Consider the following 27,288-nt stretch of genomic DNA (forward strand, 5'->3'; position numbering starts at 1 on the left):
ACATAAAATAGGGGCGTGCACCGGGAAGGCAGAATAGTACAGAGAAGACAAGTAGTGACTCTAGCATCTTACTATACTGATGGACAGTGACTGTAATGGGGTATGTGGTGGGGATTTGATGATGGGGGTAATCTAGTAACCCAGTGTTGCCCGTGTGACTTTATATTAATGATACCAAAGTTAAAAAAATCATTATAAACAAAAAAAATGTGAAATTGAATCAATTACAAGAATAGTGATCAGTGAGTGGTAACATTGTTACAACAGAAACAACCTTAGTATTTTGTATTGTCCACCTTTCTGGGTAATTTCATCTTTTTTCATGTATGTGTAATTGAAAACTAAAAATAAAGTATCGGTCACCCCCCTTCTTTAAAAAATCTGCACCATACAGTTAAACCTAAAAATTCCTATCAAGTCTTTTAAAACCATTACTGTGAATAGATTTATTGATTAGATTTTACTGCCACCCCATCCCCTTACCTCCCACTGCTGGTTTTTAAAAGTAATATGTGGTCATTATAAGGAAAAAACACAACTACCTTTAATCTTATACATAAGACTCTGTTTTTTCATGTAATATCCCAAAACATTGTAGAAATAACAAAGTCTATCCTATTTATTTCCCCCATCTAACATCATTTTCTCCTAACAGAACTGTTAATATTTTACTGTAATTTTGTTTGTCATTTGCCTATATCTTTAGATTATTAAAAAAATTTTCTGTATTTAATACTCACTACCTTCTTACATAAAGCATAATTTTCTGCTTTAGTTGTCCTTATAATCCCTGAGATTCTCAGAAGTAGAGTTGCTACATTTAAGGATATGAGCACTTTTTTTGTTGTTAAGGTATTATTGATATACACTCTTATGAAGGTTTCACATGAAAAAACAATGTGGGTACTACATTCACCCATGTTATCGTGTTCCCCCCATATTCCATTGCAGTCACTGTCCAAAAGTATATATAGTAAGATGCCACAGAGTCACTATTTGCCTTCTCTGTGCTACACTGTCTTCCCCATGATCCCCCCCATACCATGTGTGCCACTCATAATACCCCTCAATCCCCTTCTCCCTCCCTCCCCACCTGCCCTCTCCCATCCCTCCCCTTTCGTAACAGCTAGTCCCTTCTTAGAATCTGTGAGTCTGTTGCTGTTTTCTTCCTTCCGTTTTGCTTCATTGTTATACTCCACAAATGGGGGAAATCATTTGGTACTTGTCTTTCTCTGCCTGGCTTATTTCACTGAGTGTAATATCCTCCAACTCCGAGGATTTGAGCACTCTTAATGAGTATTGCCAAATTGCTTTCCAAAAAGGTTGTACTAGTGTATGTTCCTTGTGCAGAATGTACTGATCTTAATTTCATGCAACTTTACCAGAGTGACTTGTTTTTTAACCCTCAGTGAGATAGATTGAAAATGTGTTCTATGACTTTTTTTTATTTTCATATAAGTGCTATATGATTACTGTAAATAATTCATACAGCATAGACAATACTGAAAACTACAAAAAGGAAAAATTGAAATTCAGGCCACATAGAAATGACCACTGTTCATCCTTGGTTAAAGATTCCTTCCAGGTATTTCTTTGCGTGTACAGTCTTACAGTTTTACATAAATGATACTATACTGTTTTGTAGCTTTGCCTCCACTCAATAATATATTATGGGCATCTTTTCATATTTGATATAGATCTCTATTTCTCCCCTGTCCTCTAAGAGAAGAATCTATGTCTCTTATAGAAAATTTAGGTTTGGGACCAAAGCCCCAGAGTAATAAAGAATGTTCATTTGCTCATCATTATTTAATGTGCATGTATTTCTTTTAGGTTCCTTTCAGAGAAGAATTCATGGTTCAGGTCCTTGGTCCAAGTATAATCTTAACATTTCAACAACCATGTGAATACTACTTAAACATATTAAACCTATTTTTTTCTCTTTCTGGGACACGTAAGGCAGCTTCAAAAATAACAGTAACTGTTTTGCCAGTGTCATCTCTTTGCAGTTACATAAAAAGAATGGAATCATCATTTTACTCTACCTATGGAACTTCCTTCTGTAAGAAAATATGCATTGGCCCTTTTCTCAATGGCAAACCATAAAATAAAGTTAAGGAGCATCGTTCATATTTTGTTACATCTGCTGCTAACTTCTTCTTTTATTTTCTCTTGTATAAGTGTTCCTGGAGTAAAGAGATAAAGGAATATCCTGCCTTTATGGGAGGTGAAGAAGGAATAGTACATTATTTTGAAGCATTTATGGTGTAATACAAGTATTAAAAAGTATTATTAAACATTTCTTCACTGTAAAGTATACTTCTTATTTCCTTGTCTGTTTCTTCAAGTTCTACTATTTCAAAACAGGTAATATCTCCATATAATGAATATATGCGAGAACAAGATAGTTATCACAACTGTACTGATGGAATACATTTTAAGTAAAGGAAAATAAATGAATTGGAGGCTGATAGTAGTTTATATTTCTACCTTTAACAGGTTCTTATAAGCAATATAGGGGCTTGATCCTAGGAGAAATGGGGCACCCAAATAAGATTTAAAACAGGAAATGAAGAATCAGATGTCTGTTTTTAAAGGACTGCTATGGCTACACTGGAAAGGATTTCAAGAGGAACAAGACTTAGAACCAGTTATTAAAGGAGAATTTATCCGAGTGAGATACTCAGTGACCACAAATAGACAATGGCAGTGGGAAAATAGAAAAAGGGGACAGATTTGAAGAAGTAGAAACAAAGTGTCTAGATGTTGCGGCAACATTAGTGTAATGATTAACATTGTGGGCACTTGAATCTGAAATTAAAATCCTGGTTCCCTTACTTACCAGTTGTGTGACTCTGAAGACATTATAAAAAATCACCTACAAATAGCCTCATGCCATGTTAGCACCAGGTACAAAGTACATGTTGTAAGTATTAGCTTTCACTGTTGTTTCTATTACAGTTGATACAGTGTGACTCTCTGGAATTAATATGCAAAAATCAATTTGAAGTTATTCAACTCTTTCATCAGCCTTCCTCAGTGCAAAACAAAAAGGATCTTACTTACCTTTAGTATTTGTTTCTAAAGCTAGGGTGGAAAAATTGTTTAGCAGACTTCCTTAGACAGCCTCATTTATCTATTTTTCACCTCTATTTAATGTCACTAAGTAAAAAGACAATTGGACCTCTAGAATCCCTCAAAAGAGGAAGGACTAAAAAGAAAGATGAAACTGAATTTCACAGTGTCGAAGAGTTTGTTTAGAATAATCTTCCGTGTCGTAGATTGGATTCCTAAACAGCTTTGGGTAGAAAGGAAGGGCTTGATAGCTTACCAGTTTCCCCGTGTAGATATAAGAATATATGGTGGAATTGAAAGCGCTGAACTATAATTTTAAGAAAGGAAGGTCTGAAAGCAAGGAGAGAGTGGGGGGCAGCTGTTGTGTGACTCCTTACCCCTACAGTACCATATTGTATTTGGACTTTTTTTTTTTACTTTGGATTGTAATAGGCACTGTCTTACTTTCTTCTGCCCCTCTAGCATTCTTTTAACACTTAACTAAGGCATGTGATAAGGTCCTGTTAATTCTTCCTGCCTCATCCCGCTACAGCACTTTGCCTGTTCAAGGAAATGAGAAGAAGAAAAAAAAATCTCTTTTGGACTAATCTAAACAGATGTTCTGTTTTCCAGTATGATTTGAGAAAAATGTCGAGGCTGAGCAAATAATTCTACTCGGTGAAGTTAATTGTATTGCTGCTTGGTTTTAGGCAGAATATGTAAAATCTTCAGTACCGTTTTCTTAAATATATTTAAATTTTTTTGATTCATGATGTGCTGCAATTCCTGGAAGTCATTGTGGATTGTACCTCTCATCTGATGCATTATAAATATTGCTTTTCTGAATGAATTGTGCTATACCTTCCCATCTGGTTTAACAAAGGACTGCCTTAATTTGATCTCTACTAGATTATGTACATTTTTAGACTAAGTTTTGGTCTTTAGGTTTAGAATAGAGAACTGTAGCTCTAGACCAGCCGTATCATTTTAAAGATAATTAAGCCCAAGAAGGTAATGACTGCCATGTCTCAATGTCTTGTTTTTAAAGTTACTCTAGAGCCTGTCTTCTCACTCTCAGGCTTGCTTGTGTTCTCTGCTTTGGAGACTACTGCAGGAAGCCATAAGTATTTGAAAAGCTAAACAGATTTTAATATTTATGAGCATGAAATTGTGTGAAATTTTATCTCAAATAATATGTTTATGTTGACCTAGACAAGAATAAAGTTGCCATTGCAGTTTATTGTATTTTAAATCACAACCCTATTGATTAAATCACTCTTCTGATTATAATGTTTTGCTTTTCATGTGGTTTGCTATAAAATAATATTGAAGGCAGATGTGTGTGCTGACAATATAGAAGTTTATTTGGTTTTATTATGGGCTTCAGAATTTCTGTTTCTGAAAAACACTCCCTTGTTATGTTAACATTTAATCTTGCATTTTCTCTTCCCATAATTAAAATGGAAAAAGACAGTGTAGTTTAGGGGTAAGAGGACTATGCCACAAATAATTAGATAATTTTTGGTATCATGAGGAAGTCACTTAATTTTTGTCTTAATTTCTTTGCCATATTTAGCTGGAGAAGTAATATTAGAAAAAAACATAAACTTTTCAAAAGGCAGAAGCTAATAAGCAAGTCAACGTTTTTTGCTGTATTTTATTCCACTACTTTCAGAGCATAGATGGGCTAGTACACATACTGCAAAATGATAATATATATTTATCTTGCACATGTCTAAATTAAGCTACATATTTCAGCTGTGACTTTAAGGGACTTTTCAAATCAATTCTTAGGCTTTTCTGGTGGTTTTTAAAATTCGTAACTTTGAACTATATGGCTTAACTTATCATGCTTTTATTTTTTCTCAAAAAGTCAAGTTACAGAGGGTAAAGTTACATGTAAAGGAATTAGTCTAAAGGTTACTGTGGTACTTTGACCAACAGTAACCTTTGTATCAGTGTTCCAAATATACAGCTGCTTTGAAAAAATGGTACTGACCCCCTCTAGTGGCCAAAAGATTGTGCTTTTTTTTTTTAATGGAAATGTTATAACAAAGGTGTGGTCTCATTCCTATAGTATTTTCTTTTAAAGTAAACCTTGTTATATATAGGATGTGTTCAGTATGTGTTTCATTGACCCAAAATGGCATTTTATGTTTATGCAAAACATGTTCAGGAGTGTTACAAACACAAACCTGGGAAAGAAGGGATTTTTTGCAAAGCAATTTGTATGAGGTAGCTTAAAACAGATATATTTAAAGAGGATAATAGTCCTACAGTAACTGTGTTTGATTTCTACATAATTAGTTTTAGATAGAATTTGGTATTTTCAAAATACTGTAATGGTGATTAGAGGTTGTTAGGAAACTCAGCTTCTTTTTTCTTGTGGAAGAGTGGGTGAGATTGAGAAAAAGCCTTTCAAGTATTATTCCCTAAACCATACCAGTGAGATTTTTGAAAGCGTGTTATAAAGAACATTTAATAATCAATTGTGACTAAATAATTACTTCTCGTTTCCATCCTTGCTTCCGTCACCCACTTTGCCTTCAAAAAATAGCCCTTAGAAATTTAGGGTATGTATTGTTGCCTTCAAAGTGAATATCTTGGAAATCCAAAATAGATGTGTCAGCAACACTGCCACTTTTTCAGTATAGTTATATAAACTTCTTTTAGAATTATTTTTAGCACTTGTGACAAAGTATTTGTTAAATATTGATGTATTTGATAATAGAGTCGATTTTTGAGAGAAATCCAAAACTGAATCAGAGGCATGTCGTGTGAAGGAAGCCAGTCAAGCATTGTCATACAGTTAGAGCCTATCAGGATTGTTTTAAAAAATGGCTGCCATGTCTCAATGCTCAAAATAAGCATCATTGGCACAAAATAAGCATTTTCAGAATGACTAGTTTTTAAACCTTGAGGATTCATTTGTGTATGTATGTGCATTTGTTAAACACTTAAATTATTTTATAAAGTTATCGGTGCATTTATTGACTTAAATAGAGCAACAAATCAATCTCCATTATTTTAAATTGAGTAACAGTGGAATTGGTTATACTTTATTTCCTTTTTCCTTGGAACAATTTATATAATTTATAATGGGATTTATTTAAATGAAACTTTAATAGAGATAAAAGTACAATTACACTAAATCTCAGCCTTTACATTTATTTACTGTCCATTACTTAAAATGGATAGCAATATCACCCTGGAGCCAAGATGGCGGCGTGAGTAGAGCAGTGGAAATCTCCTCCCAAAAACACATAGAGCTATGAAAATATAACAAAGAAAAATCTTCCTAAAATAGAGACCACAGGACACAGGACAACATCCAGACCACATCCACACCTGCAAGAACCCAGCGCCTTGTGAAGGGGGTAAGATACAAGCCCCAGCCCGGCGGGACCCGAGCGCCCCTCCCCCCGGCTCCCGGCGGGTGGAGAGAAACCGGAGCGGTTTTTTTTTTTTTTTTTTTTTTTTTTTTGGCGAGCGCTTTTTGGAAGCCTTAGAGGGACGGGCCCCCGTTGCTGGGGAGGCAGGGTGGCGGGACCGGTGAGGAGGTGCCTGGGAACGGCGCCGGAGGACAAAGAATATCCCGCGTTTCTCCCTGCGAGACCTGGGGGCGGGTGCCTGAGACCGGTGCCTGAGGACGGAGGAGGTCGCGCGTTTTTCCCCTTTTTTTTTTTTTCTCTTTTTGGCGAGCGCTTTTTGGAAGCCTTGAAGGGACGGGGACCCCAGTGCTAGGGAGGCACGGTGGCGGGACTGGTGAGCGGGTGGCTGGGACCGGCGCCTGAGGACAAAGAATATCCCCCGTTTTTTCCTGCGGGACCGGTGGGCGGGTGCCTGAGACCCGCACTTGAGGACAGAGGAAATCGCGCGTTTTTCCCCTTTTTTTTTCTCGTTTCTGCGAGTGCTTTTTGGAAGCCTAAAAGGGACAGGGACCCCGGTGCTAGGGAGGCAGGGCGGCGGGACTGGTGAGCAGGTGCCTGGGACCGGCACCTGAGGACAAAGAATATCCCGCATTTTTCCCTGTGGGACCGGTGGGTGGGTGCCTGAGACCAGCACCTGAGGACGGAAGAAATCGCGCTTTTTTCCCCTTTTTTTTCTCTCTTTTTGCCGAGTGCTTTTTGGAAGCCTTGAAGGGACAGGGACCCCGGTGCTAGGGAGGCAGGGCGGCGGGACTGGTGAGCGGGTGCGTGGGACCAGTGCCTGAGGACAAAGAATATTGAGCGTTCCTTCCCTGCGGGACCGGTGGGTGGGTGCTTTTTGGAAGCCTTGAAAGGACAGGGACCCTGGTGCTAGGGAGACAGGGCAGCAGGACCAGTGAGCGGGTGCCTGGGACCGGCACCTGAGGACAAAAAAAAAAAAAAAAAAATCGCTTGTTTTTTCCTTTTTTTTCCTTTTTTTTTTCTCTTTCTTTCTGTTCCCTCTCTCATTGTTGCTGTTGTTGTTTTGGTTTGGAGAGTGCTTTTTGGAAATCTTAAAGGGGCAGGACAGGTCACTTAGACCAGAAGCAGGGAATCTGGGGATCTCTGGGCACTCTAACCCCCTGGGCAGCAGGGAGCACAGAGGCCCCTTACGGAGATAAATAGTCTCCTGGCTGCTCCCCCTCCAACGGGGCTCCACCATTTTGGAGGAACAGCCCCAGCCAGGCCAAGCCCACAGCAACAGCGGAGATAAACCCCAAAGCAACTGGGCAGGAAGCAGAAGCCCTGTCTGCGCACAGCTGCCCAGCACAAGCCACTGGAGGTTGCTATTCTCCCAGGAAAAGGCTACAAACCAACAAGAAGGGAAGCTCTTCCAGCGGTCACTTGTACCAGCTCTGCAAACTATCTCTATCACCATGAAAAGGCAAAACTACAGGCAGACAAAGATCACAGAGACAACACCTGAGAAGGAGACAGACCTAACTAGTCCTCCTGAAAAAGAATTCAAAATAAAAATCATGAACATGCTGACAGAGATGCAGAAAAAAATGCAAGAGCAATGGGATGAGATGCAGAGAAAAATGCAAGAGCAGTGGGATGAAGTCCGGAAGGAGATCACAGATGTCAGGAAAGAGATCACAGAAGTGAAACAATCCCTGGAAGGATTTATAAGCAGAATGGATAAGATGCAAGAGGCCATTGAAGGAATAGAAGCCAGAGAACAGGAACGTATAGAAGCTGACATAGAGAGAGATAAAAGGATCTCCAGGAATGAAACAACACTAAGAGAAATATGTGACCAATACAAAAGGAAAAACATTCGTATTATAGGGATACCAGAAGAGGAAGAAAGAGGAAAAGGGATAGAAAGTGTCTTTGAAGAAATAATTGCTGAAAACTTCCCCAAACTGGGGGAGGAAATAATCGAACAGACCATGGAATTATACAGAACCCCCAACAGAAAGGATCCAAGGAGGACAACACCAAGACACATAATAATTAAAATGGCAAGGATCAAGGACAAGGAAAGAGTTTTAAAGGCAGCTAGAGAGAAAAAGGTCACCTCTAAAGGAAAACCAATCAGGCTAACATCAGACTTCTCAACAGAAACCCTACAGGCCAGAAGAGAATGGCATGATATACTTAATGCAATGAAACAGAAGGGCCTTGAACCAAGGATACTGTATCCAGCACGACTATCATTTAAATATGATGGTGGGATCAAACAATTCCCAGACAAGCAAAAGCTGAGGGAATTTGCTCCCCACAAACCACCTCTACAGGGCATCCTACAGGGACTGCTCTAGATGGGAGCACCCCTAAAAAGAGCACAGAACAAAACACACAACATATGAAGAATGGAGGAGGAGGAATAAGAAGGGAGAGAAGAAAAGAATCTCCAGACAGTGTATATAACAGCTCAATAAGTGAGCTAAGTTAGGCAGTAAGATACTAAAGAAGCTAACCTTGAACCTTTGGTAACCACGAATCTAAAGCCTGCAATGGCAATAAGTACATATCTTTCAATAGTCACCCTAAATGTAAATGGACTTAATGCACCAATCAAAAGACATAGAGTAATAGAATGGATAAAAAAGCAAGACCCATCTATATGCTGCTTACAAGAAACTCACCTTAAACCCAAAGATAAGCATAGACTAAAAGTCAAGGGATGGAAAAACATATTTCAGGCAAACAACAGTGAGAAGAAAGCAGGGGTTGCAGTACTAATATCAGACAAAATAGACTTCAAAACAAAGAAAGTAACAAGAGATAAAGAAGGCCACTACATAATGATAAAGGGCTCAGTTCAACAAGAGGATATAACCATTCTAAATATATATGCACCCAATACAGGAGCACCAGCATATGTGAAGCAAATACTAACAGAACTAAAGAGGGAAATAGACTGCAATGCATTCATTGTAGGAGACTTCAACACACCACTCACCCCAAAGGATAGATCCACTGGGCAGAAAATAAGTAAAGACACACAGGCACTGAACAACACACTAGAACAGATGGACCTAATAGACATCTATAGAACTTTACATCCAAAAGCAACAGGATATACATTCTTCTCAAGTGCACATGGAACATTCTCCAGAATAGACCACATACTAGCTCACAAAAAGAGCCTCAGTAAATTCCACAATATTGAAATTCTACCAACCAATTTTTCAGACCACAAAGGTATGAAAGTAGAAATAAATTCTACAAAGAAAACAAAAAGGCTCACAAACACATGGAGGCTTAACAACATGCTACTAAATAATCAATGGATCAATGAACAAATCAAAATAGAGATCAAGGAATATATAGAAACAAATGACAACAACAACACTAAGCCCCAACTTCTGTGGGATGCAGCGAAAGCAGTCTTAAGAGGAAAGTATATAGCAATCCAGGCACACTTGAAGAAGGAAGAACAATCCCAAATGAATAGTCTAACATCACAATTATTAAAACTGGAAAAAGAAGAACAAATGAGGCCTAAAGTCAGCAGAAGGAGGGACATAATAAAGATCAGAGAAGAAATAAACAAAATTGAGAAGAATAAAACAATAGCAAAAATCAACGAAACCAAGAGCTGGTTCTTTGAGAAAATAAACAAAATAGATAAGCCTCTAGCCCAACTTATTAAGAGAAAAAGAGAGTCAACACAAATCAACATAATCAGAAATGAGAATGGAAAAACCACGACAGACTCCACAGAAATACAAAGAATTATTAAAGACTACTATGAAAACCTATATGCCAACAAGCTGGAAAACCTAGAAGAAATGGACAACTTCCTAGAAAAATACAACCTCCCAAGACTGACCAAGGAAGAAACACAAAAGTTAAACAAACCAATTACAAGCAAAGAAATTGAAACAGAAATCAAAAAACTACCCAAGAACAAAACCCCGGGGCCGGACGGATTTACCTCGGAATTTTGTCAGACACACAGAGAAGACATAATACCCATTCTCCTTAAAGTGTTCCACAAAATAGAAGAAGAGGGAATACTCCCAAACTCATTCTATGAAGCCAACATCACCCTAATACCAAAACCAGGAAAAGACCCCACCAAAAAAGAAAATTACAGACCAATATCCCTGATGAATGTAGATGCAAAAATACTCAATAAAATATTAGCAAACAGAATTCAACAGTATATCAAAAGGATCATACACCATGACCAAGTGGGGTTCATCCCAGGGATGCAAGGATGGTACAACATTCGAAAATCCATCAACATCATCCACCACATCAACAAAAAGAAAGACAAAAACCACATGATCATCTCCATAGATGCTGAAAAAGCATTTGACAAAATTCAACATCCATTCATGATAAAAACTCTCAGCAAAATGGGAATAGAGGGCAAGTACCTCAACATAATAAAGGCCATATATGATAAACCCACAGCCAGCATTATACTGAACAGCGAGAAGCTGAAAGCATTTCCACTGAGATCGGGAACCAGACAGGGATGCCCACTCTCCCCACTGTTATTTAACATAGTACTGGAGGTCCTAGCCACGGCAATCAGACAAAACAAAGAAATACAAGGAATCCAGATTGGTAAAGAAGAAGTTAAACTGTCACTATTTGCAGATGATATGATACTGTACATAAAAAACCCTAAAGACTCCACTCCAAAACTACTAGAACTGATATCGGAATACAGCAAAGTTGCAGGATACAAAATCAACACACAGAAATCTGTAGCTTTCCTATACACTAACAACGAATCAATAGAAAGAGAAATCAGGAAAACAATTCCATTCACCATTGCATCAAAAAGAATAAAATACCTAGGAATAAACCTAACCAAGGAAGTGAAAGACTTATACTCTGAAAACTACAAGTCACTCTTAAGAGAAATTAAAGGGGACACTAATAAATGGAAACTCATCCCATGCTCATGGCTAGGAAGAATTAATATCGTCAAAATGGCCATCCTGCCGAAAGCAATATACAAATTTGATGCAATCCCTCTCAAATTACCAGCAACATTCTTCAATGAATTGGAACAAATAATTCAAAAATTCATATGGAAACACCAAAGACCCCGAATAGCCAAAGCAATCCTGAAAAAGAAGAATAAAGTAGGGGGGATCTCACTCCCCAACTTCAAGCTCTACTACAAAGCCATAGTAATCAAGACAATTTGGTACTGGCACAAGAACAGAGCCACAGACCAGTGGAACAGATTAGAGACCCCAGAAATTAACCCAGACATATATGGTCAATTAATATTTGATAAAGGAGCCATGGACATACAATGGCAAAATGACAGTCTCTTCAACAGATGGTGCTGGCAAAACTGGACAGCTACATGTAGGAGAATGAAACTGGACCATTGTCTAACCCCATATACAAAGGTAAACTCAAAATGGATCAAAGACCTGAATGTAAGTCACGAAACCATTAAACTCTTGGAAAAAAACATAGGCAAAAACCTCTTAGACATAAACATGAGTGATCTCTTCTTGAACATATCTCCCCGGGCAAGGAAAACAACAGCAAAAATGAGCAAGTGGGACTACATTAAGCTGAAAAGCTTCTGTACAGCGAAAGACACCATCAATAGAACAAAAAGGAACCCTACAGTATGGGAGAATATATTTGAAAATGACAGATCTGATAAAGGCTTGACGTCCAGAATATATAAAGAGCTCACACGCCTCAACAAACAAAAAACAAATAACCCAATTAAAAAATGGGCAGAGGAACTGAACAGACAGTTCTCCAAAAAAGAAATACAGATGGCCAAGAGACACATGAAAAGATGCTCCACATCGCTAATTATCAGAGAAATGCAAATTAAAACTACAATGAGGTATCACCTCACACCAGTAAGGATAGCTGCCATCCAAAAGACAAACAACAACAAATGTTGGCGAGGCTGTGGAGAAAGGGGAACCCTCCTACACTGCTGGTGGGAATGTAAATTAGTTCAACCATTGTGGAAAGCAGTATGGAGGTGCATCAAAATGCTCAAAACAGACCTACCATTTGACCCAGGAATTCCACTCCTAGGAATTTACCCTAAGAACGCAGCAATCAAGTTTGAGAAAGACAGATGCACTCCTATGTTTATCGCAGCACTATTTACAATAGCCAAGAATTGGAAGCAACCTAAATGTCCATCTGTAGATGAATGGATAAAGAAGATGTGGTACATATACACAATGGAATACTACTCAGCCATAAGAAGTGGAAAAATCCAACCATTTGCAGCAACATGGATGGAGCTGGAGAGTATTATGCTCAGTGAAATAAGCCAAGCGGAGAAAGAGAAATACCAAATGATTTCACTCATCTGAGGAGTATAGGAACAAAGGAAAAACTGAAGGAACAAAACAGCAGCAGAATTACAGAACCCAAAAATGGACTAACAGGTACCAAAGGGAAAGGAACTGGGGAGGATGGGTGGGCAGGGAGGGATAAGGGGGGGGAAGAAGAAGGGGGGTATTAAGATTAGCATGCATGGGGGGGAGGGAGAAAGGGGAGGGTGGGCTGCACAACACAGAGAGGACAAGTAGTGACTCTACCACATTTTGCTAAGCTGATGGACCGTAACCGTAATGTGGTTGTTAGGGGGGACCTGATATAGGGGAGAGCATAGTAAACATAATATTCTTCAGGTAAGTGTAGATTAAAAATTTAAAAAAAAAAGAAAGAAAGAAAGAAAAGGGGGATTACTCCTTAACAGGATAAAACTATTGGTAAATCAAAGATCAACGCATGCTTTAAATATCCTTAATGTTGATCACTTAAAGGGTGTCAGATGATCAGCTATGGAGGTACTCTTTTCTGATAATATTCCTTTCTCTTAATTAAAAAAAAAAAAAAAAAAGCAGTTACTGTGTGCTGACCTCCAATGAGTTCTGCACAGTGGTATAGAGGGCATGTCAAAGTGTGGGCAAAGGGTCTGTTTGTTTCTACGCAGAAGATCAAGGCCTAGCTTGGATACCCAGAAAATGAACTAAGATACGATATGAGGAGGAGCTTCCGGCATCAGCACTCTCTGGAGGACTCGTGCCGGGGGATGATCATCAAAAAGCCTCCACAGGGATCCGGACGATGCTGCGGTTGTGGCTGCATCCAGCCCACCGTCTCCTGGACTTGCCATAAGAAGGAGCAGGGAGATGTCTAGGCTGGCATGTGCATACAGTGAGACAACGAATTTGACTGGATCTGTACTGTTGGAACTCAACCAGGAGTTGGGAGGGGTGCAAGTTGTAGCACCCCAAAATCTCATGACTATAGACTATCTATGGTTAAAAGAACATATGGGATGTGAACAGATCCCAGAAATGGGCTGCTTTAATTTGTCTGATGGTTCAAGTACAGTTGGAAAATATCCATCATATCATAGATAAATTTTCACAAATGCCTAGGGTGCCTAAATGGTTTTCTTGGCTTCACTGGAGATGGCTGGTAATTATAGATTTGCTTTGTTTATGTCACCGTATTCCTATTATGTTAATATGTGTGTGCAAATTAGTTAGTAGTTTAAAACCTATACATACTTAAGGTACTATACAAGAAGATAGGTCAAAGAAATAATCAATCCTCCCAAGTTTCCTTCATATGCTACATCTATAGCTTTTCTTCTTCCTTCCTAATTACAACCCTTAAATAGAATTCGTGCCTCATATCGAATTTACCGAGTATCATAATTCCTCCAGGTGGTAAAGATACCTCGAGACAAGTGCTGGGCATAGAAGCCACAGGGCATAAATCTGCAAAGAAGTAAAAAGCTAACCTTTTCAAACAATATGGCTTCTCTCTCACTTACCAACTTTACATTTCCCTGTATGGCCCCGGAAGATGACTGGTTAGCCAGAGACGGGTAAGATTCCTCAAGGGAGGAACAACCTAAGACAGGCACAGTCGCAGGGGGGCCATCAGGTGAGAATTTGGGGATCAACAGAGGTGAGGCTCAGAACCTCACCCCCCCTGCTTTGAGAGAAATCTTCTGCATCCGTGGATGTCTTGCTGCCCTTGTCTAGCCTGGATTAATACTTAGTCCATAGGCACACACCTGATCATCTGATCATCTACATTTGCCTTCTTACAGCACTAAACTATGTTTTCTACCTTTATCTTGCATCTACCTACCACTTCAGCATTTTATTAAAAATAAAAATAATAATAATAATAGGAGAAATGTGGGATCAACATATAAATCAAGTACAAAAATCAAATGAATATTCATATTTGACCTGATGGTTTATAGGTCATATTGCATGATCAAAACCGAAAGTTTCTGTGATGAATGCCCTTGTACTGTTCACCATGTAAGGATTTATTCACTCTGTAAGAATTCGTTCACCATGTAAGAACTTGTTCGTTATGCTTCAGAAGATTGGAGACTGACGAGAATTAGGCTTGAGATGGATTAATGATTGTACATTGAGCATTGACCCCCCTATACTGAATTTTATTGTTGTTAACAACCATTTGATCAATAAATATGAGAGATGCCCTCTCAAAAAAAAAATAAAATAAAATAAAAAAAAAAAAAGAATAAAACACTTAGGAATAATTTTAACAAAAGAAGTGTAAAACTGTACACTGGAAACTATAAAACATCATTAAAAGAAATTCTTTCATGGAAAAAAAAAATGGATAGCAATATCAATATTGTTGTAGTAGAGTCTTTTGCTCTATCAGTCTTTGTTGGAAGGAAATAATATTGGTTTTGAGATAGTGGAACAGAAAAAAACAGACAAGGATATAGGAAGTATGTTTATAGTAAAGGAGCTTTTAATAAAACTTTGTAGTGGTTATATTTTGTTTCAAGACCTTAGAAAAGTAAACAGCTTTTACTTGCTCTGTTTGAGACTCATTGATATAAAGTACTTAAGTGGAGATGGTAGATGTTACTTGGTAAGGTTTTTTTGCGAACTGTGATTGCTGTAGTTAAAATTCTCTTTTGCTACATTGATACTGTTATATTGAAACAAGTTTACATATTTTCTCAACATACTTTATTGAGGTGCAATTTACTTTGTTTTTTGCAGGAGAAAGTTTTATTATAAGGTGGCAAACAAGGAGGCAGGGCTCATGATTTACATTCTTAAAATGTATCCACTTTAACTGGACAGTTGAATTTTGACAGTTGTAACTCACACCCCCCGCCACAATTTTCTTGTACCTCTTTGTAATTAGTGTCCCTATTGCACCCTGGATTGCTTTCTTCTGTCATACGTTAGTTTTGTCTTTTAAAAAAAATCAGTTGTTTTGAGGTATAACTTACATAGAATAAAGTACATCCTTACCCTTTCATTAATAGATTTTCTGACACAAAAATACTTATTTTGCTTCATCACTAAGACTTTGCTTTGAGATATGGATGGAAGAGAGTGATGTATGTCTTGGAGAAGGGCTGTGATTCCATCTAGTCTTAAGTTTATATGTAATTTGTTAGTAAATTCAGAGTTTATTGCAGTACATTTTTAGGTAGAGTATTTTTATAAGTGAACTTTGAAATATGACAATGTCACTTTGAATATTTGGTGACTGATAGGTACTAGAAATTTGAAATTTAAGAGGCTGCTTGTTTTCACGCGGATAAATTTCTGGTGTCTTTGCCTGAAGATATTCCTTCCTTTTTCATGAGATGCTTTAGTATTTTGGTTATGGATTCCTCTTCCTTTTCCTCCTCTTTTTTTCTTCTTTCTCCCTCTTCCTCCTCCTTCCTAGAATATTAAATTTAAGTTAAAGAAGTCATGCTGACCCAGAAAAACGTTTTAAATGTGTGTTAATACCATTTACATAAAATCTGTATTTATTAGTTAAATCAGTATAAAAACTTAATGTCCATGTACCTAAAAGAACGTTTTGCAATTAGAATAATATCATGGGTAAACCATAAGCTATATAAGAAGATGTAAAATGTCAATGGAGATGTTTTGAAAATACATTGCATTTAATTTTTTATTATTTCTGATCTTAATCTTGAAAATCAGGTAACTTACTACAACTTACACTTGTTGCTACTGGGTGTTGAACCAAAAATGATTACATATTATTTTACCTCTTAAGTTTAGTGACAAGGACTAAAATAATGAATAATACTTTTAGAAGTTATTTTTTTCAAATATTCAGATTTTTTGTATTATTAGTACTTCATTTGTCTTAGGGAGGGTGGGGTATGAAATTAGTGCTCTGAAGAGTGCCAACCCCATCAAAATAAGATGGAAGTATTATTACAGGGCTGAGTCTAACTATACCCCAACATCCAGGAGTTCAGTTATCTTTCACGGTATGATTACCTACCAGACTGGCAAAATTGGGAACTTTCTTTGTACCATGAACTGTTAAGGTGGCTGCAAAAATGATAAATCTTCTAACAAAAGACCCAAGTGCAGTAGGAATTAAAAAATGTAAAGTACTGTAATTGAGTGGTAAATGATATGATTGTGATATGTAAGAATGGTTGAGGATACAGAGACAAACTGCCTGATTTAATATGAAAGTCTTCATTGAGACAGTGATATTTGATCTATGTCAGGATAAGCAATTTATCTATAAAGAAAAATAGTACTGAAAATTTTCCTATTATTATTATTATTATTATTTTTGTCCTTGTTCTATACTTTTTTTTTTCATGGTAAAAGATACGTAACAAAATTTGTTTTAGCCGTTTTTGCATGTAGAGTTCTGTGACATTAAGTGTATTCACACTGTTGTTCAACCATCACCATCCATGTCCAGAACTTGTTCATCTCCTCTAGTGAAAGCTCTGTACCTGTTTTCATTCTAGCTCCTCATTCCCCACACTTCCTAGCCCCTGCTAGCCACTATTGTACTTGCATTTCTCTGTGCATTTGACTATGCTATGTAGTTTTCCTCTGCCTAAACACTCCAGCTTACTAGCCCAGCATGTAGTTGGTATTTAGTGAATTTCTAAATTAAATGGCAATTAGGATGAAAGGTATTGCTTATGCCAGTGTTTGCCTTTATTCCTTGAGTGAACTCAAACTGCTAATTACTGTAAAATAGCCTTATTAATTTGTAGGAAAATTTTCATGTTCTCTTAAGTATTTTTTCCAGTTTTACTGATACATAATTGACATGTAGCATTGTATTAGTTTAAAATGTACATACAACAAAATGGTTTGATATAAATGTCATTGTAAAATTATTACCACAACAAATTTAGTTAATATCAATCACCTCATATAGTGACAATTTTTGGTGAGATGTTTAAGTATTTTAAATTTACTGCTCTTTCACATAGTTTACTTTTTTTTTAGACTGAATCTGGATATGGATCTGAATCTAGCTTGCGTCGACATGGCTCAATGGTGTCACTTGTATCTGGAGCAAGTGGCTATTCTGCCACATCCACCTCTTCATTCAAGGTTTGTAGTTATGAGTGCTTGAATGGAGTTTAGTACTGAATGTTATAAACAGAATTTGATAGTTTGAAAGAACTTTTCTACCATGTAATGAATCTGAAGTTGTTATAGAATAGTTTAAACGGTAAAATTATGATTCATATAAATACAAAATGAGCACATTTCAGAGATTCTATTTCATTCATTAATGAGATAAGATGTAAGGAAAAAAAATTGGTTCAGAGAATAACCTGAAGAATGTCGAAATGATTTTTCTATACATGCAAAAGTGATCTGTAGCCACACATTTGTAACCAATGTTATCTTCACTGAACAAATGTTCATTTGCATGGCTGTGGACAAAGAGTCATTGACATTACAATGTTTTCTACTCTTCAAGAGTTATAAAATAGCTCAAATGGAGTGAGATCAAAGATTTCTCTGTGATCAGACAACAGCCCCTCCTAAGGGTTTCTTTGATGACACTCCTATTCTTTTGAAAGAACACCCAGTAATATTTTTACTCATTTAAAGTGTTTCACAATTTTCCTCACAGTGTCTAATTTGAAAATATTAAATGTTATATTAGGAAATTGTCAGGCTTATTACTCTCTTATTATTTCCTTTAAGCTGATCACTGTTAAGCCACAAATTAGTTTCAAGTCTATCTCTGGGAGTATTACATGAACTTGACAGCTCTCCCTACCCCATACCCTCACTAGTAAGATGTAGACCATAAAAGGTGATGAAATACCATAATACTAAATAAATTCCAGTTTTGTTAACTTGAATTACAACCCCTCCCCACTTTTTGTGTTTTGCAGAAAGGCCACAGTTTACGTGAGAAATTGGCTGAAATGGAAACCTTTAGAGATATCCTATGTAGACAAGTTGATACTCTACAGAAGTTCTTTGATGCCTGTGCTGATGCTGTCTCCAAGGATGAACTACAAAGGGATAAAGGTTAATTAAGCTATTACTACTATTTTTACTTGGAGAATGAATGGATTTAAAGCTTCTTGATCTTAAAGGGTAATAATGTCTTTAAGTGATGAAGGTAATTATAGTCACTTTTGCTGCAGACCCCAGTGTAACAGGTTTCAGTACCCATATAACTTTGTACTTTAACAACACATTAATTAATCTGATAACCCATACCAGATACCAGTGAAGTTTTTTTTAATGATTTTTAAACTCTTTATTTCATTAAAAAATATACTATGTGTCATCTTGGTAATATGGGCATTTTACATGATTACATCTAGTTATTTTATTTACCCTATGATGGGTCTTTATAACAAGTTTATGTTAAATCCTCCAGATCTGGAATCAGTCCATCTCTTTTTTGCTGTCTTCCTCTTCCTCTTTCTTTTTCTGTTCCCCTTTCATTCTTTCCCTCTGTCTTTAACCCCCTCTTTTCCTCTGACCTTTTTCTCATAGAAGAAGCCCATAATGGAGCTACATATACATTTAAAAATGATTTTTAGCTAGTTTTTTTTTTGAGAGAGAGATAGGATCATCAGTTAACTTACAATGTGAGTTGTGAAGTTACTTTTCCTTTCTTACCGCTAAAGATACATTATTGATGATGTCAACATCTGCTCTTCAGTTTTTCTCATTTTCTGTGAAGGCAAAAGTGAACTACTCATAGCAGTGTTCCTAAAGAGCACTAATAAGTTCATTCCCAGGATTACTAGGTTGCCTGACATGGTTTCATTTCTGTCTTATTAAATGTGTTTGATTTTAGTTCAGCTTCTTTTTGTCTTTCTGTTCTTTGTTCACTTTTTCTGCCTTCTTTTGGGTTTAGTTTTTTTATCATTACATTTTTTAATTTCGTTGGCTTTTTAGTTACAACTCTGTTATTTTAGTGGGTACATTAGAGTTTATAGTATGTACATTTACCCTTTCACATCCACCTTCAAGTAGTATATCACTTCAAGTATAGTATAAAAACCTTAAATAGTGTATTTCCATACTAATGAGACAACACCTTGGTGTTCTCTAGCCAATTCAATAGTACATACAGCATTTCAAGGATAAAAGTGATGGAGAAGTTGGGATGCAGTGATAACCTGGTAGAAGATTTGAGGAATAGTTTTAAACATTATTCATGTTTGAATAAATAGATAACACTGATAGACTAATGTATTAGTTGGCTAGTGCTGCCATCACAAAGTAACAGACAGTGTAGCTTTAAAAAACTGAAGTTTATATTCTCTAGTTCTGGAAGCTGTAAGTCTGAGGTCAAGGTGTTGGTAGGTTTGGTTTCTTCTGAGGGGAGAATCTGTTCTAGGCTTCTCTCCTTGGTTTGTAGACAGCTATCTTCTCCCTATGTCTTCACATCATCTTCCTTCTCTAAGTGTCTGTATCCAAATTTCCTTCTTTTATAAGGATACCAGTCATACTGGATTAGAGCCTACTCTAATCTCCTCAGTTTAACTTGGTGATCTCTGTAAAGACCCTGTATCCAAATAGTCACATTCTGGGGGTGTTAGGAGGACCTCAACGTATGAATTTTATGGAGGGGGACACAATTCAACTTTTAACAACTGATTTCCTTGTAAATACTATATTAATACTAAGAAAATTTAATTAATACTAAGAATACATCCTGGGTGAAGGTGAAATAAGGATGTAGACCATAGTTTCCTACTTTGTAGATCAGAGTTGCTGACCCAAGTCTAAGGATCTCTATAGGTGTACTTAAATAAGTCATCAAAACTAAGTCTGTAACACCAGTGGATTATGGGTAGTAGATAAATCTTTTAACCTTCATCCTAGCTTTAAAAGGGATTGATCCACTACCTTTACTATGTATTTACTTCTCCAGTAATTTAGTCTTTCATATTGTTACTAATTGTTGCCCTTTATTTTGAGCTTTAAAAAGTCCCTTTAATATTTATTTTAAGGCTGTTTTAGTGGTGGTGAACTTTAGCTTTTCCTTGGCTGGAAAACTTGTCTCTCCAATTCTGAGTGATAACTTTGCTGGGTAGAGTATTCTTGGTTAGAAGGGTTTTTTTTTTTTTTATGACTTAATGAAGGACAGTGATTCTTAAAATTTTCTTTATGTGTCACTGAACTAATAATAGCAAACTCTCATTTTACTTTAGTGTTTAGTGTTTTCATATAAAATGTTTTATCAGAATTGCTGGTAAGGCAGTCTTAACCTGACCCCTCCTCCCCACTCCACACATGCTTCAGGAAAAATTAACCCTTTAGATTTAGATACTCCGAGATTAGAAAATAGAAGCCATTATCTCTGACCTAAACATACCGATTGATTTTAAAAGGAGATATATATACCACATTAAAGAAATGTTCTTCCAATCTCACTCTTTTATTCATTGTTTGATGACTTGAAGCAGATCACTTACATTTTCTCACATCTGTTGCCTTGACTGTAAAATGGATGTTATATCTAGCACATATGATTGTGAGAATTAAATGAGAATACATATGTTAGCACTGTGCCTAACTGCAAAAGTTGAGTAAGTGAAAGCTGATATTATTAATGTGGTTAATTTGAATTATTACATGGATAAGGAAATTAGGAATGTGCAAGATTCAAAGATGGGATTTAGCATAATAGATTTGAACATTGATAATGGAGACCAGTCTGATTGGGATGGAGGATTTATATTAGGATAGTGGTTTCAAGCCATATTAAACATCCCTTAAAGGTTTCTCAAAGATGGAAAAAGGAGTTTGTGGTTAGGAAGGAAAAGGCAGAGGAGACCCTCTTTTAGCCATAGCAGCTCTCATTTTTGTCAGTTTTATATATTGAGTATTGGACTAGAAAAAATAAGGTTGAAAATCTCTGTTTAGTGGTATTAGGCTGTTGGATAGTAGGGATACAGAAAGTACATCTTTAGTAACACAAGCAAATAATAATGAGATGAGTGAAATGTAAACCTTTTAGTAGCATTAAAGAGCAGTTAATCAGAATAGTCTTAAGACAAGGTCAGGATCTTGTCTGATGATGAGTACTGATTTAAAAACAGAGCAGTGTGCTGTGTTAATGAATTTTCTAGAATTGACCCTATTTTCAAATGATTGATGAGAATATGAAGGTACAGAATTTGGGAATCTGATTAATCTTGGGACTGAGGGATCTGCAGGGACTTCCGTATGGGTATGTAAGTTTGCAGGAATGATGGATATGGAAAAGCAAAATGTCAGTCAGATATTGCTGTCAGTTACCTGGGTAGAAATGAAGAGTAGGTGTTAGTCGATAATAAATAGCAGCTTATAATTTGAAAAAGTTGTTATGCATGATTAGCAGATTTTTCAAGTGGTGAAAAATGAACTAGCCTAGTAATTAGAAAATGGAAGTACAGAATGAAAGTGTTTTCCATGATGGTTCCTATTATTTAGTTAAGGGAGGGAATAAAGAATAGGAGTGAGGTCTGTATCCGTTGGAGAGAGAGTTAAAGTAGATGAGATATTTCTGGTAGAGCCAAATTACTCCTGAGATAGAGACAAGGATAAGAATTAAGGTGTTAGTTCAAAAGGAAGACTCCTTCTAGAAAGGAGTTCCTCAAAAGATAAGCCATAAAAAAAGCTTGATTAAAAAGCAGAGGAAAAGATTTAGAAATTTGCAGTAAGAGTAGAATATATAGTGTGGAAGATTAAAGTATTTTGGGCAGTAGAAGGGATAGTACATAGAATAAAGAGGTATGGAGATGGAGATTCTTTTATTTCTGAAATTGGATAAGTTAAAAGGCACGTCCATGCACGAATGAAAATTGATACCACATCTGTAAATCATTCTATTTTCCCTGCATGTCAAGAAATGATAAATTTAAGAATTCCCAGAGGCAAGCTAAAAGTATCATCTGCCTGTAAGTTACCCTCTTACAGTCCTGCTCCGCCCTTGTAGATCTCTGCTAGAGTTAAGAAATTGCCCAGGGTCGATAGGAAGAGACAAGAAGACTAAATGACAAATAATTCATATCTCAGTACCATTTCTTACACAAATGAGAATGGGTATGGTTTTTATGATAATGTATTTCAAAACATTCCACAGTGCATTAATTGGGCATACCTTGATAACCACTGAAGATACAAAGGTTAATAAGATCTACATTCACAGAATCAAGTATATTGACTCAGCTAAACATAAGAATAATTAATTTCTATTTCCTTTCATTCTGATATCCTTAAATATATTTTATTTAGTGGTAGAAGATGATGAAGATGACTTTCCTACAACACGTTCTGATGGAGACTCCTTGCATAATACCAATGGCACTAAGGAAAAGTGTAAGTAGTATATTTTCCCTCTCACCTGATAAAATATACTTTCTAAAGCTATATAGTAAATAACTAACAAAAATTATTATTATGTAGCAATTTTTTTAAAAGCAGTGAAACTACTGGAAACTGAAAGTTTCTTCCAGGAAAAGATATATACATAAAATATACATTCTGATGTTAAATATAATGGCCACTAATTATCTAATAGACTCATTCTAAATTTTACATATTGGCCCACTTATTTCAATAGTATTTGGTAAAATCAGTTTTTAGTATTGAAAAGGTTTATTTCTTGGGTGTGGGGGAGGGGAGAATTATAATGGAATTTGAATGTTTGTGTTTCTATTTAATGTTCTTTTCTTTCTTCACTTGATAAACTGGTGTTAAAAGTTTATAATCAGTGTTATTAAAGGAAGATTATTGAAATAGCTCTGATTTCACAGCTATTTTTTATAGCATAATTGTTTATAGACCCAGGAACAAGGTAAGGTGACTTACTTCATATTCTAATTATAAGTGTTGGTCTGTTTATAATTGCTAACTGATTAGGTGGAATTCTGAATTGTTCATGAGAAACCTGTGATTTATAATAACGTGGATGAACCTAGAGGGCATTGTGCTAAGAGAAATAAACCAAAGACAAATACCACATGCTATCACTTAAATGTGAAATCTTAAAATACAAAAAAACCCAGAAACCTGTAATTCATAGTCAGTGCTGTTCTTTGACATATCCAAATTTAAATTTCCCCCACATTTTTATTCTTTCCTATTCCTGTTTCTTATTTTCATCACAGCACTTTTCTTCATTATGACCTACCCCCTTCCTAGTCTTGCAAAATGTTAGCTGCTTATTCCAAAGCTGTCCTTCTAATTTAGGACCAAAAGGTTAAACCTTACTGAGTTATCTAGATTTATCTTTAGGGATTATTTGGGGAAGGTTCTTTCAGTTACCTTTTAATTTCACAGCAAATAACCTGCTTTAATAGAAAAACGATTTTATTTGGATATAGGAAAAATTACTGAAAAAAGTTGTAAAACTTCCAGGTCCAATCTTGCATCTCACGTACATCCAGCTGCTCCACCTACATTCCCCAAAAGAGAATGAAAGCTTATTTTCTGTAGAAATTGAACTGGAGAGTTCTAGATTCAGTAATATCTGGCATAGCAGAAGACAGTGTCTTGGCCAATCAGCAAAGTAATTAAGTAGAAATTTACATACTGTTATTTGAAATCTAACAGCCTTGTTTTTCTGTTTATTTCCAAGAACTCTGATAGCCAGGGACTAAATGAAAGTCTGTGTACTTGCAAGATGCAATTCCCAGCTCTCTTCTCTTACCCTGTTTCCACAGTTGCCATCTACCAGACATATATTTTGTGACACAAAATTAGAAGGTAACTTTGAAAACACTGAATGGCCACAGCAAAAAGACCTCTTTATAAGTAGAGATGAAAAAGCTATCTCTCTATTAGATCACCTTTTGATAAAGTCTACTAGTGACAAAACCCTGCTAAGTGCTTATAGAGCTTCCAGTACATAACTCTGAAATGTGAACAGATAGTCAGATCTCCAGACATTTGAGGAAAGCCTCCAACATCTCTATTTTGAAGAGAGGCTTGAAACCAAGCAAGAAAAGACAGAATTACTGAAGTCATTTAGAGAAAAACCCTGCAAGATGTTCTGCATCATTTTTTAAATCACAACTCATGTTTTAAGTATACTTGGTGGAATTCACTGTTGAAATTCCTTTAAATTCCATTGATGGAAATTAACTCTTCTAAAGCACCATAGATGGAAAGAAAGTATCTTTCTGATTTCACTCATCTGTGGAGTATAAGAACAAAGAAAAAACTGAAGGAACAAAACAGCAGCAGACTCACAGAACCCACAAATGGACTAACAGTTACCAAAGGGAAAAAGACTGGGGAGGGTGGGTGGGAAGGGAGGGAGAAGGGGAATAAGGGGCATTACGATTAGCACACATAATGTAGGGGGGTGGCACGGGAAAGGGAGTATAGCACAAAGAAGACAAGTAGTAATTCTATAGCATCTTACTATGATGATGGACTGTGACCATAATGGGGTATGTGGTGGGGACTTGATAATGGGGGGAGTCTACTAACCACAATGTTGCTCATGTAATTGTATATTAATGATACCAAAATAAAAATAAAAATAATAGAACAAAAATAAGAATAAAGACACCAAAATGGCTAAAAAGGGCTGAGGAAAAAAAAAAAGTATCTTTCTGTGTTTAAATTCTAGAAATAAGTCAGAAGTATTGTTTATAATCTGGTAAAGTGAGTAGAACATGTAGTCTTTGAATGTGGAAATTAGTCAGAAGTTTTATAATTTGATAAAGTGAGTAGAACGTAGTCTTTAAATGTGGCACTGCTTGATTTGTAGTCTGGGGTTAGGGTATGTCAGTCATCTCTCAAATACAGGTAAGTCTTAATGCTAGATCCAACAAACACTGGAAAAGGGAGAAATGACACTCTGCTCTTGGGAGTGGTCATTGTATGATTTTCATCATTAAGGCCATCATTAAAGATTAAATCTAGATCACTTATTATGATATTATGTTCAAGTGTTTAAAAATTTAGCCCTAGCTTCCCAACCTGCTAGTAAATAGCAAATATTGTAAGAATAGAATTACGGGTGGGGTGTGAAGACTAGAGAAAGAGTAAAACTTCCAGAGACTCTCAGATTATAAGAAGGGCAATTAAATAATCGGAATATTAGGCCAGAGGAGAAACTTTGGGATAAGAAAACATATTCCTTAGTTAGAGTAAAGACCTCAGGAATTCATTTTCCTAGTGTAGGCACTGTTTCCTCAACCTTTTGTGAGCAAAGGTCTTACCTCTACTTATAAATTTTCTTCCATTATATTCTATACTGCCTTTTTTTCAACTTATATTTCTAGAGCCAAAAGGGGATATTTTTATGGCAATAAAAGGGTCAATTCATCAAAAAGATACAACAATTATACATATACTTGCATGTAACAACAGAGCTCCAAAATACATGAAGCCAAAACTGACCAAATTGGAGAGAAAAAAAGACAACTCAGTAGTAACAGAGACTTCTAATAGTAATAATAGTTACTAATAGTTATTTGGGACTTCAATACCCAACTTTCAATAGTGGCTAGAACAAATAGGAAGATGATCAGCAATGAAATAAAATCTTTGAGTAGTATAAACAGACCTAGTAGATATCTACAGAAACTCTACGCAACAATAGGAGTGTATACGGTCTTCTCATTTACACATAGAACATTGCTGAGGATAGACCTTACACTTAGCCATAAAACAAGCTTCAGTTAATTTACAGGCATTGAAATCACATTGAAGTATATGCTCTAACCATAGTGAAATGAAATTAGAAATTAGTAACAGAAATTTGGGCAATTTACAAATATGTAGAAATTTACACACTCATAAATAACCAGTGGATCAAAGACAAAAATCACAAAGGAAATTAGAAAATATTGTAAGACGAATGAAAGCAAAAACACAACATATCAAAACTTATGTGCTACAGCTAAAGCAGTACTTACAGGGAAATTTGTAGCTGAAACACTTTTATTATAAAAGAAGAAAGAGAATCAAAAAATAATGCAGTTGAAACTATGTTAGTTCCTTGAAAAGATAACAAAATAAATAAACCTTTAGCTAAACTTATTAAGAAAAAAAGGTAGAAGACTCAAAATTACTAAAATCGGAAATGAAAGGAAGGACATTAGTACTAATCTCGCAAAAATAAGAAGGATTACAGGGAAATGTGACCAACAAATTTGGTAACTTAGATGATAAGGACAAAAATCATGAGCGATTGCCTAGGGTTAGGGAAAATGGAAAGTACTAATATGCATGGGATTTTTCGGGGTGGTTCATGAGAATGTCCTAACGTTGATTGTGGTGATGCTTGTTACAACTTGGTGATTGTACATGTTCAGTGAGTAGATTTTAATGGCATGTGAATTGTATTTCAGTAAAACTGTCAGTTTGAAAAAGATTAAATAAACTGACTTAGCAATATTAGTGATTTTTTTTTTTGGCCTCTGGTTTAGATCAAACTACTCCAAAGTAAAAAATTACCTTACTCCTAAATCCTTACTTCATTTGATTAAGTTGTATTAAATGTTGAAGATGGCCACTTGTGTGGATTTTTTAATATTTATTATATTTCCAAGTTCCCATTT

At 36.2% G+C, this 27,288-nt stretch overlaps 1 protein-coding gene across 5 annotated transcripts in view; it reads left to right on the top strand.

Moving 5' to 3' along the window:
- CERT1 (ceramide transporter 1) overlaps window positions 1-27,288 on the top strand; it is a 118,862-nt gene that overhangs the window by 52,439 nt on the left and 39,135 nt on the right. For all 5 annotated transcript variants that reach the window (XR_012130540.1, XM_037000292.2, XM_073235010.1 and 2 more), the window contains exons 4-6: window positions 17,744-17,851; window positions 18,652-18,790; window positions 23,006-23,089. Coding sequence is in view for 4 of the 5 variants with exons in the window: in XM_037000292.2 (XP_036856187.1) it covers window positions 17,744-17,851; window positions 18,652-18,790; window positions 23,006-23,089 (331 nt within the window). In the remaining variant the exon portion in view is untranslated. The remainder of the gene's footprint in view (window positions 1-17,743; window positions 17,852-18,651; window positions 18,791-23,005; window positions 23,090-27,288) is intronic.

Source organism: Manis javanica, chromosome 1 (assembly GCF_040802235.1).
Source record: "Manis javanica isolate MJ-LG chromosome 1, MJ_LKY, whole genome shotgun sequence".
NCBI lineage: Eukaryota > Metazoa > Chordata > Mammalia > Pholidota > Manidae > Manis > Manis javanica.